Source organism: Callorhinus ursinus, unplaced genomic scaffold (genome assembly GCF_003265705.2).
Source record: "Callorhinus ursinus isolate GAN/ISIS: 27379988/994484 unplaced genomic scaffold, GSC_fseal_2.0 scaffold149, whole genome shotgun sequence".
NCBI classification, from domain to species: Eukaryota; Metazoa; Chordata; class Mammalia; order Carnivora; family Otariidae; genus Callorhinus; species Callorhinus ursinus.
Window position 1 is genome coordinate 127,455 of NW_027397211.1, and position 13,868 is coordinate 141,322.

Here is a 13,868-nt window from a genome sequence, read left to right on the forward strand (position 1 = left end):
ATTCCTTTCCTGAGTATTTTATAGTTTTCTGAGTACAGATCCTTTGCCTCTTTGGTTAAATTTATTCCTAGGTATCTTATGGTTTTGGGTGCAATTGTAAATGGGATCGACTCCTTGATTTGTCTCTCTTCTGTCTTGTTGTTGGGGTATAGGAATGCCATTGATTTCTGTGCATTGATTTTATATCCTGCTACTTGACTGAATTCCTGTATGAGTTCTAGCAGTTTTCGGGTGGAGTCTTTTGGGTTTTCCACATAAATTATCATATCATCTGCAAAGAGCGAGAGTTTGACTTCTTCTTTGCTGATTTGGATGCTTTTGGTTTCTTTTTGTGGTCTGATTGCTGTGGCTAGGACATCTAATACTATGTTGAATAGCAGCGGTGAGAGTGGACATCCCTGCCACGTTCCTGACCTTAGGGGAAAGCTCTCAGCTTTTCCCCATTGAGAATGATATTCGCGGTAGGTTTTTCATAGATGGCTTTTATGATATTGAGGTATGTACCCTCTGTCCCTATACTCTGAAGAGTTTTGATCAGGAAAGGGTGCTGTACTTTGTCAAATGCTTTTTCTGCATCTGTTGAGAGGATCATATGACTCTTGTTCTTTCTTTTGTTCATGTATTGTATCACATTGATTGATTTGCGGATGTTGAACCAGCCTTGCAGCCCAGGGATAAATTCCACTTGATCATGGTGAATAAACCTTTTAATGTACTGTTGGATCCTATTGGCTAGTATTTTGGTGAGAATTTTTGCATCCATGTTCATCAAGGATATTGGTCTGTAATTCTCCTTTTTGATGGGATCTTTGTCTGGTTTGGGGATCAAGGTAATGGTGGCCTCATAAAACAAGTTTGGAAGTTTTCCTTCCATTTCTATTTTTTGGAACAGTTTCAGGAGAATAGGTATTAATTCTTCTTGAAATGTCTGATAGAATTCCCCTGGGAAGCCATCTGGCCCTGGGCTTTTGTTTCTTGGGAGATTTTTGATGACTGCTTCAATTTCCTTAGTGGTTATAGGTCTGTTCAGGTTTTCTATTTCTTCCTGGTTCAGTTTTGGTAGTTGATACATCTCTAGGAATGCACCCATTTCTTCCAGGTTCTCTAATTTGCTGGCATAGAGTTGCTCATAATATGTTCTTATAATTGTTTGTATTTCTTTGGTGTTGGTTGTGATCTCTCCTCTTTCATTCATGATTTTGTTGATTTGGGTCATTTCTCTTTTTTTTTTTTTTTTGATAAGTCTGGCCAGGGGTTTATCGATCTTCTTAATTCTTTCAAAGAACCAGCTCCTAGTTTTGTTGATCTGTTCTATTGTTCTTTTGGTTTCTAGTTCATTGATTTCTGCTCTGATCTTTATGATTTCTCTTCTCCTGCTGGGTTTAGGCTTTTTTTGCTCTTCTTTCTCTAGCTCCTTAGGTGTAGGGTTAGGTTGTGTATTTGAGACCTTTCTTGTTTCTTGAGAATGGCTTGTATTGCTGTATACTTTCCTCTCAGGACTGCCTTTGCTGTATCCCAAAGATTTTGAACAGTTGTGTTTTCATTTTCATTGGTTTCCATGAATTTTTTTAATTCTTCTTTAATTTCCTGGTGGACCCATTCATTCTTTAGTAGGATGCTCTTTAGCCTCCATGTATTTGAGTTCTTTCCGACTTTCCTCTTGTGATTGAGTTCTAGTTTCAAAGCATTGTGGTCTGAAAATATGCAGGGAATGAGCCCAATCTTTTGGTACCGGTTGAGACCTGATTTGTGACCTAGGAATGATCAGTTCTGGAGAATGTTCCATGGGCACTAGAGAAGAATGTGTATTCCATTGCTTTGGGATGGAATGTTCTGAATATGTCTGTGAAGTCCATTTGGTCCAGTGTGTCATTTAAAGTCTTTATTTCCTTGTTGATCTTTTGCTTAGATGAGGTGTTCATTTCACTCAGGGGGGTGTTAAAGTCCTCCTCTATTATTGTATTGTTGTCCATGTGTTTCTTTGCTTTTTTTATTAATTGCCTTATATAATTGGCTGCTCCCATGTTAGGGGCATAGATATTTACAACCGTTAGATCTTCTTCTTGGATAGACCATTTAAGTAAGATATAGTGTCCTTCTTCATCTCTTATTATAGTCTTTGTTTTAAAATCTAATTTGTCTGATATAAGAATTGCCACCCCAGCTTTCTTTTGGTGTCCATTAGCATGGTAAATGGTTTCCCCCCCCCTCACTTTCAATGTGGGGGTGTCTTTGGGTCTAAAATGAGTCTCTTGCAGACAGCATATGGATGGGTCTTGTTTTTTAATCCATTCTGATAGCCTATGTCTTTTGATTGGGGCATTTAGCCCATTTACATTCAGGGTAACTATTGAAAGATATGAATTTAGTGCCATTGTATTGTCTCTAACGTGACCTGACTATCTATTGTCTGTGTTCCTTTCTGATCTATGCTGCTTTTAGGCTATCTCTTTGCTTAGAGGACCCCTTTCAAATATTTCTTTTAGGGCTGGTTTTGTGTTTGCAAATTCCTTTAGTTTTTGTATGTCCTGGAAGATTTTTACCTCTCCTTCTATTTTCAATGACAGCCTAGCTGGATATAGTATTCTTGGCTGCATATTTTTCTCGTTTAGTGCCCTGAAGATATCATGTCAGTCCTTTCTGGCCTGCCAGGTCTCTGTGGATAGGTTTGTTGCCAATCTAATGTTTCTACCATTGTAGGTTACATATCTCTTCTCCCGAGCTGCTTTCAGGATTTTCTCTTTGTCTCTGAGACTCATAAGTTTTACTATTAGATGTCAGGGTGTTGACCTATTTTTATTGATTTTGAGAGGGGTTCTCTGTGCCTCCTGGATTTTGATGCCTGTTTCCTTCCCCACATTAGGGAAGTTCTCTGCAATTATTTGCTCCAATATACCTTCTTCCCCTCTCTCTCTTTCTTCTTCTTCTGGGATCCCAATTATTCTAATGTTGTTTTGTCTTATCGTATCGCTTATCTCTTGAATTCTGCCCTCGTGATCCTGTAGTTGTTTATCTCTCTTTTTCTCAGCCTCTTTATTTTCCATCATTTTGTCTTCTATATTGCTGATTCTCTTCTGCCTCATTTATCCTAGCAGTTAGTGCCCCCATTTTTTTTTAATTGAAAGCTCTTTGGAATTCCTTTTAATGTTTTATGAAAAGAGATTGAAAGGCAAAATTTTCTTCACACATGACCACTTGGATATAGTATTTGTGTTTATTTTTGAACCCTCGCTGGCTATTATCTGTGCCCCTTCCCACATGCCTTACCTGTGCAGAACAAAATATCATAGTGTTAACCGTATATCCCCAAATCTACACCTACTGTTTGGGTGGCTCCCTTTGGAAATGGAACTCTAGGCGTCTCTCTTTTTATTTTTTTGTAATTTAATTTTTTATTGTTATGTTAATCACCATATATTACATCATTTGTTTTGGTGTAGTGTTCCATGATTCATTGTTTGTGCATAACACCCAGTGCTCCATGCAGAATGTGCCCTCTTTAATACCCATCACCAGGCTAACCCATCCCCCTACCCTCCTCCCCTCTAGAAACCTCAGTTTGTTTTTCAGAGTCCATCATCTCTCCTGGTTCGTCTCCCCCTCTGACTTACTCCCCTTCATTCTTCCTCTCCTGCTATCTTCTTCTTTTTCTTTTTTTTTTTCTTAAAGTATGTTGCGTTATTTGTTTCAGAAGTACAGATCTGTGATTCAACAGTCTTACACAATCCACAGCGCTCACCGTAGCACATATCTTCCCCAATGTCTATCACCCAGCCACCCCATCCTTCCCACCCCCGACCACTCCAGTAACCCTCAGTTTGATTCCTGAGATTAAGAAATCCTCATGTCAGTGAGGTGATATGATACATGTCTTTCTCTGATTGACTTATTTCACTCAGCATAACACCCTCCAGTTCCATCCACGTCATTGCAAATGGCAAGATCTCATTCCTTTTGATGGCTGCATAATATTCCATTGTGTATATATAGCACATCTTCTTTATCCATTCATCTGTTGATGGACATCTTGGCTCTTTCCACAGTTTGGCTATTGTGGACATTGCTGCTATAAACATTGGGGTAGTGCCCCCATTTTTTATTGCACCTCATTAATAGCCTTTTTGATTTTGACTTGGTTAGATTTTAGTTCTTTTATTTTTCCAGAAAGGGTTTCTCTAATAACTTCCATGCTTTTTTCAAGCCCAGCTCGTATCTTTAAAGTCATGATTCTGAACTCTAGGTCCGACATCATACTAATGTCAGTATTGAGTGGGTCCCTGGCAGACAGTACTACCTGTTGTTCTTTTTGCTGAGGTGATTTTTTTCGTCTTGTCATTTTGTCCAGAGGAGAATAGATGAATGAGAGAACAAAATGCTAACAGGTTAACAACATCCCCAGCAAATATCCTCTATACAAATAAGAGAAGACCTGAAACCAGGGGAAAAGAAAAGGAAAGAAAGAGAAAAAAAAGAAAAAGATAAAAAGAAACAAAAACAGAACAAAACAAAAAAAAAACCAGAATATGATCAAATATGATCAGGCTAGTGCATAGATCAGTGTCACACACTAGATTTTGGGTGTATTTTGGTCTGTTAGAAGAAAGTGCCTCCTCAAATTTTAAAGGAAGAAAGACATATATGTACAAAATAAGGGTTGATACAATGAAGGGATGGAAGATGACTGTAAAGATGAAAATTATAAAAGGTTTTATAAACGGAATTGATAAGATAAGAAGTTTTTTGAAAGAAGAAAAAAGAAGATTTAAAAAATAAAAGGGAGAGAATGTGATCAGGCAGGAGACTAGAACAAGGCCATACACTAGTGATTTAGGGTATATTTTTATCTGTTAAAAGAAACTGTATATCAAAATTTTAAAGAGAGAAGAACATGTATATATGCCAAAAATAATGGTAACTACTATGAAGGAATAAAATATGACTCTAAAAATGAAAAATAAAAAATGTTTTTTTAAAAAAGGGATTGATAAGATGTTGGTTGAAAAAGGGAAAAAGAAAAAGTTAAAAAAAAGTTAAAAAAATTAACTTTGAAAAACTAATGAATCATGGTAAAAAAGCCATGAATTCTATGTGCAGTATTCCCTAGCGCTGGGGTTCTCCCTTTCTCCTTGATCGGTAAACTTGGTCTTGGCTTGCTGGCTGTTTGTGCTGATCTTCTGGGGGAGGGGCCTGTTGCTGTGGTTCCCAAATGTCTTTGCCGGAGGTGGAATTGCCCCACCCTTGTCAGTCCGGGCTAAGCAAGCTGCTCAGGTTTGCTCTCAGGAGCTTTTGTTCCCTGCAAGCTCTCGGTACAGCTTTGGAGGACCAGAGTGAAAATGGTGCCCTCCCACTCTCTGCCCGGAGGAGCTGAGAACTCGGGGCCCCGCTTCTCAGTGCGGCCCCAGAGAAAAGCAGTCAATCACTCCCATCTCCCTGGTCTCCGGCCACACTCTGTGCTCACCCGGCCTGTGACTGAGCATTTCTATCTCTGGCACCCGACCCCGTGTGGAGTCTCCAAACCCAGCAGATCCCTGTGGTGCACTCCTTCGCCGCTCCTCCTGGGGGAGGGAGGGGAGTCTCCCCAGCTCTGCTCCTTGTTGGGTCCCTGCTGGAGGCGCAGTGTCCCAGCTGGGCCGCGGATCACAGTTTATGGCCACCCTGAGCTGCGAGCCCGCGCCTTGGCTCCGTCTCTGCAGCCGGCTTCCCTGCTCTGATACCTGGGAGCTCTGCCGCACTCAGGCAACCCCGGTCTTTCTGTGACCCCGAGGGTCCTGTGTCCACATTGTCCCGTGAGGTTTCCACCTCCTGCTTAGCCACTGGAGTGACGTCCCTCAGCAGAACCGACTTCCAAAAGTTCCAATTTTGTGCTCCGCGGCTCTAACACTTGCCAGAAGCGTCCAACGGAGGCCCCCTCCCCCGCCGTCTATCCTCCCGAATATCGCCTCGGATTCACTTCTCCGCAGGTCCTACCCTCCAGTTAAGTTGTCGCTTCTCTGTTCAGAGAGTTGTTTCTACTCTCTTCTTCGATCTCCTGTTGAGTTCATAGGTGTTCAGAATGGTTTGATCCCTATTCAGCTGCATTCCTGAGACCAGACAAAATCCAGGTCTCCTACTCCTCCGCCATCTTGCTCCGCCCCCTGGACTCTTGAGAATGTAAATTGGGGCAGCCACTGTGGAAAACAGTATGGAGGATGCTCAAGAAATTCAAAATACAACTATTATATAATCCAGCAATTCAACTGCTGGGAATATATTGAAAGGAAATGAAAACAGGATATCAAAGAAGTATCTGTTACCGCATATTCACTGCAACATTACTCAAAATAGCTGAGACATGGCAACAACCTGTCTGTCAACAGATGCATGAGTAAAGATGTGGTATATATATAACTTTATCTTGAGAAATAGGGGAATCAAGCCCTTTGAAACACCGCAGATGGATCTTGAGGGCATTATGCTAAGTGAAATAAGTCAGAAGAAGAAAATTACTGTGTGTTATCACTTATATGTGGAATAAAAAAACAAACCCTTGAACTTGTAAAAACAAGAGTGGAAAAGTGTTTTCCAAGAGTTGGAGGTGGGAAGATTGGGGAAAATGTTATGTAAGGATACAAAACTTGCAACTAGTAGATGATTCCTGGAGATCTAATGCACAGCATAGTAATTATAGTCAATAATACTGTACTGTAATCTTGAAGATCTCTATGAGACTAGGTCTTACTTATCACTGCAAAAAGAAATGATAATTATGTGATGGAAGTGTTATATGATCACAGGGGTGGTGATCACACTGCAATATATAAATGCAAGAGATCAACACCCTGTATATCTTAAATTTATGCCTACTGCATGCAATGACATCTGAAAAAAATAATATCTTTAAAAGAATGTCTTTAGGAAAGAGATAACAAAACAAACTTTAGCCTAGCTTTCTGTAGTCTGGGGTCAGATTAGGTCAGCTTTGTACTTTATGACCTTCTGAGAAGAAACATCTCAGGTGACAGCCTGAGCCTCTGGAAGGCTGTGCCCTGTGCATAAGAGAAAACCATTAACAGAGCTACCCGCACACATCAGTCCCTGAAAGAGCATTGTGACTTGCCTATACTCTGCCTCAGGGGGAAGGGGGGTCTGTGGGGCCCTTCCTCCCTGGAGGAAAGTCATATGACCCAGAAGCTTCACAATTTCTCATACAGCATCTCTGGACTGCCACCATAAGCCATTAGCTATGCCAGGAGACATGATGGAATGATCAAAAATCAGAAAAAGAAAAACATAGAAAACAGACATTCTTATATGATGAAGACTGTCACCAAACAGTGCTCTTGAAGTGCAGATGAGCCCTAAGGAGAAAGGAGGGGACCTTGACAGAGAGACCCTCCTTCATGGGGATGGCACAAGAGGAGGATGGCACAAAAGGAGGTTTGCCACTAACCATCAACATTCCAAGGATAGGGCAGTGAGTGGGTATCTGATTTCCCACTTACCTTTGCCAGTGGTATTCACCACTAAAATAATGGAATTATCTAGCACAAAAATGGACCAGAGGATCTTAAATGTAGATGGAATGTAGGAAATTGGAAGGAAGCTTTCAAAGATAGGACATCAAAATATATTTGGTGATGACAGGATAAGGTTCAAACAATGTATACAAAACAGCACAAACTGTATGTATTCTGGAAAACACTGGGAACAAATATCACCATGGGCTAAACATGGTTTTCTGTGGATGCTGGGAGAGGTGCAAGTCCAAAGTTTCTGGGACTTTTTGTATTTCAAATACTCTCTAATGTACCCGTATTGCATGAGGGGGAAAAACAGTATAATTATAGATGTTAATTTAAAATAAAATTTTGTTATTCACTTATACATTTTATTATTAATTATACACTTCAATCTAGAATAATAGTGCATTGAAAATTATTTAAATACATGTAGACTTCCTTTCCACCCCAGAGTATTGCTCTGAAGAATGGCATTTGTTATTAACCATGATTCACCTACAGTCACTGCTCAGTTCCCTGAAATGCAGACTAAGAGCAAAGGGAGGGATGAACATTCCAAGGGCTCCCTCTGGATGCCGGAGTCATCATGGGCACTTCTGCCTACCTTTCTGATTGATTTCATGGGGTGCAACATTGAGGATCTACAATGCAATGTCCCCTATATTCAGGAGCTTGCTCTCCAGGGTAGCATAGCTTGCACTAGGTGAGATCTCACCCCAGTTACCCTCCCCTACTGCCCACAGCCACCCTAGTTTGGGACAGGCAGCATGGGTGGGGAGTAGCCATCCATCTCCATGAACCCACTTTGGGACTGGAGAAGGAGAGATTACCTAGAGAATGAGAAAAACCTCAGTGTTCATGAGCACTCTTTTGTAGAAACATCATGAATTTGCCCTTACAGGACCCTGTGGCTACTTCCCTTAATTCTGTGCCCAGGGACTGCAGCTGAAGACCCAGATACTTTAGACAGTGTCTCGGACTCAGTTTGGGCCTTACAGGCTGACAAAAATAAGGAGACATGACTACCATGCACTTTTCAAGTTTTATTTCAGAGTGCTGCTCAGTGACATATCACAGACCTGGTTTGAGAGCCCTGTGATGCACGGGACCCCTGTGTCTCCTGCAGATCCCTGGAAACATAAATGTCAGCTTTGCTACCTCTTTACTGTAGTTTCATTCATGCTCCTGTGGATTGCATGTTGCTGTTCAGGGGTCTGGAGGCTGATTTATGGATTGGCTTCACCAACGTTCTCTTCCCTTACTATAACTGTCTTGATAGATTTTACATTGGTGGCAATGCCAAAGAGGAGCGCAGCTATTAAGGCATAAATGCGAGCAAAGACCACTCTCAAATATATCACCGATTCATGACTTTGCCTGACTGACCGCATTCTTCTTGGAGGGGGTCCACTGTCTATACTCCCTCCTTTACCTTGCAATTTGCAGAATGGGGGATCCCAGCCTATGTGGCAATGACAGTTCCTGTTATTGTTGCAAATACCCCTGCGGTTGCATTTCTCAGGGAAACAGTTGTAATTTATTTCACCTATAGTAGCATTGCAGGTAGAATTCTCACAGAACTTTCCAGGAGCACAGGGGGTACCAGGTCTCACATGACCAACATCAGTTGTTCCTGTGGAGCGATGTGTGTCCAATCCCCAACACCAGACACCTGAGATCTTAGACTGATGGAATCCCACATGTTCTTGCAACCGAGGGAGATGAGTGACATTGGCACACTGCAGCCTTCCACACTTGACATCTTGGTCACCACAACGAATAAATAGTCTGGCTACAAACTCTCTTTTACAGTGTCCAAATCGGTGGCCTTTTTTATTAATTTCGTAGCAGACATCTGGCCCCCCCACAGTGTTTGCACCAAAGATTTCTTTGCAATGCATAGTGCGGTCAGTGCAGTTTCCGTGATAGCAGTAGCCCTCTTCAGTGCATGGGGTTCCATCTTGCATATAGAAATTATTAGGGCACTGAGGGGATCTGCCCGTGCAATACTCTGGAAGGTCACAGATATTTCGGATTGGTCTACAGAGAGTCCCAACTGCAGAGAAGGTGCAGTTTGTACAACATAGCCCTTTGTCACAAAGAAATGTACTTTCAAGTTTGCAGTTGTTACTACAGCAGGGGTTGCTGGCACACTGCTTGATGGAGCCACAGTCACACTGCTCCCTATCCTCTACTATAGAGTTTCCACAACGTACATGTGTCAGACTTGTATTAAAGAATACCACCCTTTCATTGAATAGGCAATGCTTGTTAATATTCAGAATGTTTTGTAAGTGTCCAAAAGAACAGTTACTAAAGGAATCTGTCAACACAGGGTATCTGTACATGATGCAGCTGGACCTCCGCTGGCAACTGCACTCATGATTATCAAAATACAGACCAATGGATCTCCCACAGTATTGGGAAATTATCACAGCTAACAATAAATAATGTCTGCCGAGGTGACCAACCATATGTAGGCATCGAGGAGAGCATAAAGCAAAGGTTGCAGGATCATTTTGATAGTCTTGTGGTCCTTCTTTAACCACAACGAAGGATGAACTAGGGTTTATGATGTTGAACAAGTAGGTAGCGTGAAATCTGTGGTATTCACCAGCTGGCAATCTGTAATCATTCATGTTGACTGGATCTCTTATATCAAATATAAGGACTGCAGTAAGATGGAACTTTATATCAAGACCTTTATATATTGAGTCCATTAAACTAACCATGTCTATCAGAAATTTTGCACACATTGTTACATTATTATATAAACGATACATTGAATTGGAACTTTGAGCAAATCCTTTGATCATGGATTTATGGGAGGAAAAGATCCTATTATTGATCCTGGGGGCTGGATTGGAAATTTCTTCAGAGAATAGGGGCTCCTTAATCTCTTTATGTCCCAATTTATAGGTAGGTCCTGTTGCATTGGTGTCTGCCACTATCTGAGAAACAATGTGTTCAAACCTTCGGGAATTGCTGAGGGGTTTGATTTCATAGGCAAGGTCATCCAACTTCATGATACCTTCAAGACCCCCATAACACGTGTCCACGGTGACCATGGAAAGAGGAATCTCCTCCAGGTAGCCGAGGTAGTAACAATCTGGAGGGATGAACGGGTAGTCCATCTGCAAGGCTCCTTGGTCATCCTGAGTCATCATCATCAGATGTCTAGACCAAAACAGTTTCTTGCGCCGCATGTGGATAACGTGTCTCTTACCCCCAAAACGAAGGCTGTAGGACAGCCAGCCTGGCATCTGAACACCTTTGCCATGGTGCAACTCCTTCCTGGGAATGACCACCTCAGAGGAGATGTAACGCCATGAGGGACGGCCTTGAGAACCCTGGGCAGGAGCCAGCCTTGCCCAGAGTGCAAGAAACAAGAAGAGCGCCCTCATGGTGACCTGGCCCTTTGCCAGCCTCGTGCCCCTGCTCAAGGACACCTGTCAGTGAGAATGGATAAAGGGAGGATCCTGAGTGAGGGCCAAGTCTAGAGCATCTGACAGAACAGAGGGCTGCCTCAGGCTGCCAGCACCCTACACCTGGGGCCACCTGTGTGGATTATGTCACAGTCACAGGGTGTGGCAGTGGGTGGGCCTGCACATCATTTCAGCTGGGGTGGATGTGGGAGAGGTGGGTGGGCCATGTGCATGAGTGCTCACATGGGCCATGGGAAGAGAGTTGGACCCAGAGGCATCCCTGTATTCAACACTTTCAATCCTTCCTCCAGATACTTGAATATGTGATATACAGTTATAACACAATTAAATCCTTTACCTGTTCCATCTCCCATGGTACTGCTGTGTCACTTTCTGTGCATTACCCCTATTCCTCACTGTGGAGACACTGCTTCCTACTTCCTTGGCATGTGGAGGTAGACATTGCAAATTATACCTTAGAGGTGTTGAAAATAATGGTTTGTAATGTTACATGTCCTAGCACATATCTTATTGCCAATAATTTGCAAGTCATTTGATCCTTTTGGCTTTTGCTTTGAAGCTTCCTTTGAGCTTACTGAGTAAAACATTCCCCAGTACTCCGTATGATGATTGGTGAGTTACAAGTATGTATGTTATTTTTTTCTCACAACAGCTGGTGAGGAAAAAAAATGTACTGCTGAGCACATGTGAGACCCAGGGGTTGTTTCCTCCAATCCTCTATTGTGGCTCGTTCCTAGACTTTAGCAGCATGTGTGGTTCTCTTCTCAAATGAAAACACAGGAGGCTGAGGTTACTTTGGTAGTTGGCATCATTCAGCCTGGGTGTGAAAAAGAAAAGTTACCAACCACTGTACTCCCTTCTTTGATCGTCTGTCCTAAACCTCCTTTAAAATCCCCTGGGTCAAAACAATTCTTGAAAAGATGGTGGAGGAGTACGGGACCCTATTCTGGCTAGTCCAGAATTGAGCTGGGTGTCTACCAGACCACTCTGATCACCCACGAAATCAGCCTGAGATGTAAGAAGATAGATCTGGATCTCTACAAACAGAATATCACAGGAGGTTGGTATCCAGATACAAAGCGGGGAGCCCTGATTCCATGAGAAGATATTGGAGGATAAATGGAAGGGGGAGGGAACCGACAGGATCCTGTACCACCAGTGAGCGACAGCCTCCTGCACTGGGAATGGGGCACAGACCCGCAGACCAGAAGCAGTGGGTAAAGGACTTTAGGGCAGCCCCCTGGATTGAAACCCAGAGCGGCAGGGCTGCACGCATGCAAACTGGTGGCTGGCGGTTATAGAAGCACAAAGAGTAGAGATGTGCCCCGACCTGGAGGTGAGCACTAGGAGCACTGCTGAGGGGTGCACAACCAAGGACTGCAGTTTATAGCAGCACAGACAGAAATGGTAATAGTGTGGCCTGGTGAGCTCACTGAAGAATAGACTGTGATCTCTCTGCTTTGGGGCAGAAGGTGGGAAGTGGTCTCTTCTGCTCTAATTCTTGGAAGAGACACAGAAAGCTGCCAGGGAAAGATGCCAGAGAACAAAAACACCCAAAAACCGGTTTTCACTGAGCCCATCACCCGCCACAGGGAGCAGGGCAACTCTGCCCAAAAGAAGGTTGCTGGGCACCTGGGTGGCTCAGTTGGTTGAGCAACTGCCTTTGGCTCAGGTCATGATCCCAGAGTCCCTGGATCGAGTCCCACATTGGGTTTACTGCTCAGCGGGGAGTCTGCTTCTCCCTCTGACCCTACCCCGTCTCATATGCTCTCTCTCTCTCTGTCATACTCGCTCTCTCAAGTAAATAAATAAATAAAATATTAAACAAACAAACAAACAAAAAAACCAAAAGAAGGTTGCCTGAGTAACAGCACAGCAGGCTCCTGCCCCAGAAGACAGGCTGGGAAAACAAGAGACGATCAACCCTAAAGTCCCTAGAAAACAGGTATATCTTGCTTGGGTTGTGGTCAATAATTTGGACTCTGTATCTTCCCTTAACCACCCCTCAACAGAATGATTAGGAGGGAGGAACCACCAAAATAGGAAACACTCAGAGATTATGATTTATGCCACAGATTTACAAATGGATGTAGATATGACCAAGATATTGGAGATGGAACTCAGGCCGGCAATTGTGAAGACAATAGTTAGAATGGAGGAATCAATTAATGGCAACATAGGGTCTCTAAGGGCAGAAATGAAAGCTGAATTGGCAGAACTTAAAAATGCTACCAATGAGATCCAATCTAATCTAGATAATCTAACAGCTAGGGTAAGTGAGGCAGTAGAACAGATTAGTGACCTAGAAGACCAATTAGTAGAGAAAAAGGGAAAAGCAGAGGTCAGGGGAAAACAAATCAGAATCCATGAAAATAGAATCAGAGAAATAAGTGACACCATGACCTTCCAATGTCAGAATTATTAGAATCCCGGAGGGGGTGGAGAGAGAGAGAGAGAGAGAACTAGAAGATATATTTGAGCAAATCATAGCTGAGAACTTCCCTAATCTGGGGAATGAAACAAATATATATGTCCTAGAGGCAGAGAGGACCCCTCCCAAGGTCAAGGAAAACAGGCCAACACCCTGGCATATAATAGTAAAACTAGCAAATATTAGAACCAAGGAAACCATTCTAAGGGCAGTTAGGGGGAAGAGATTCCTTACACACAGAGGGAGGAACATCAGAATAACATCAGACCTATCCACAGAGACCTGCCAAGCCAGAAAGGCCTGGCAAGACATATTCAAGGTACTAAACAAGAAGAACATGCAGCCAAGAATACTTTATCTGGCAAGGCTGTCATTTAGACTGGATGGAGAGATCCAGAACTTCCAAGACCAGTAGAAACTGAAAGAATATGTGACCACTAAGCAGGCCCTTCAAGATATATTAAGGGGAATTATATAATAGGAGAAAGACCC

The 13,868-nt window shown here is 42.7% G+C and overlaps 1 protein-coding gene across 1 annotated transcript; it reads right to left on the reverse strand.

Moving 5' to 3' along the window:
• Positions 1-8,555: 8,555 nt before the first annotated feature.
• On the reverse strand, positions 8,556-10,988 carry LOC141371970 (disintegrin and metalloproteinase domain-containing protein 29-like). The gene has a single exon (XM_073890407.1). It carries the CDS (start codon positions 10,901-10,903, stop codon positions 8,726-8,728), a length of 2,178 nt encoding a protein of 725 aa, XP_073746508.1. The 5' UTR covers positions 10,904-10,988; the 3' UTR covers positions 8,556-8,725.
• Positions 10,989-13,868: the final 2,880 nt, after the last annotated feature.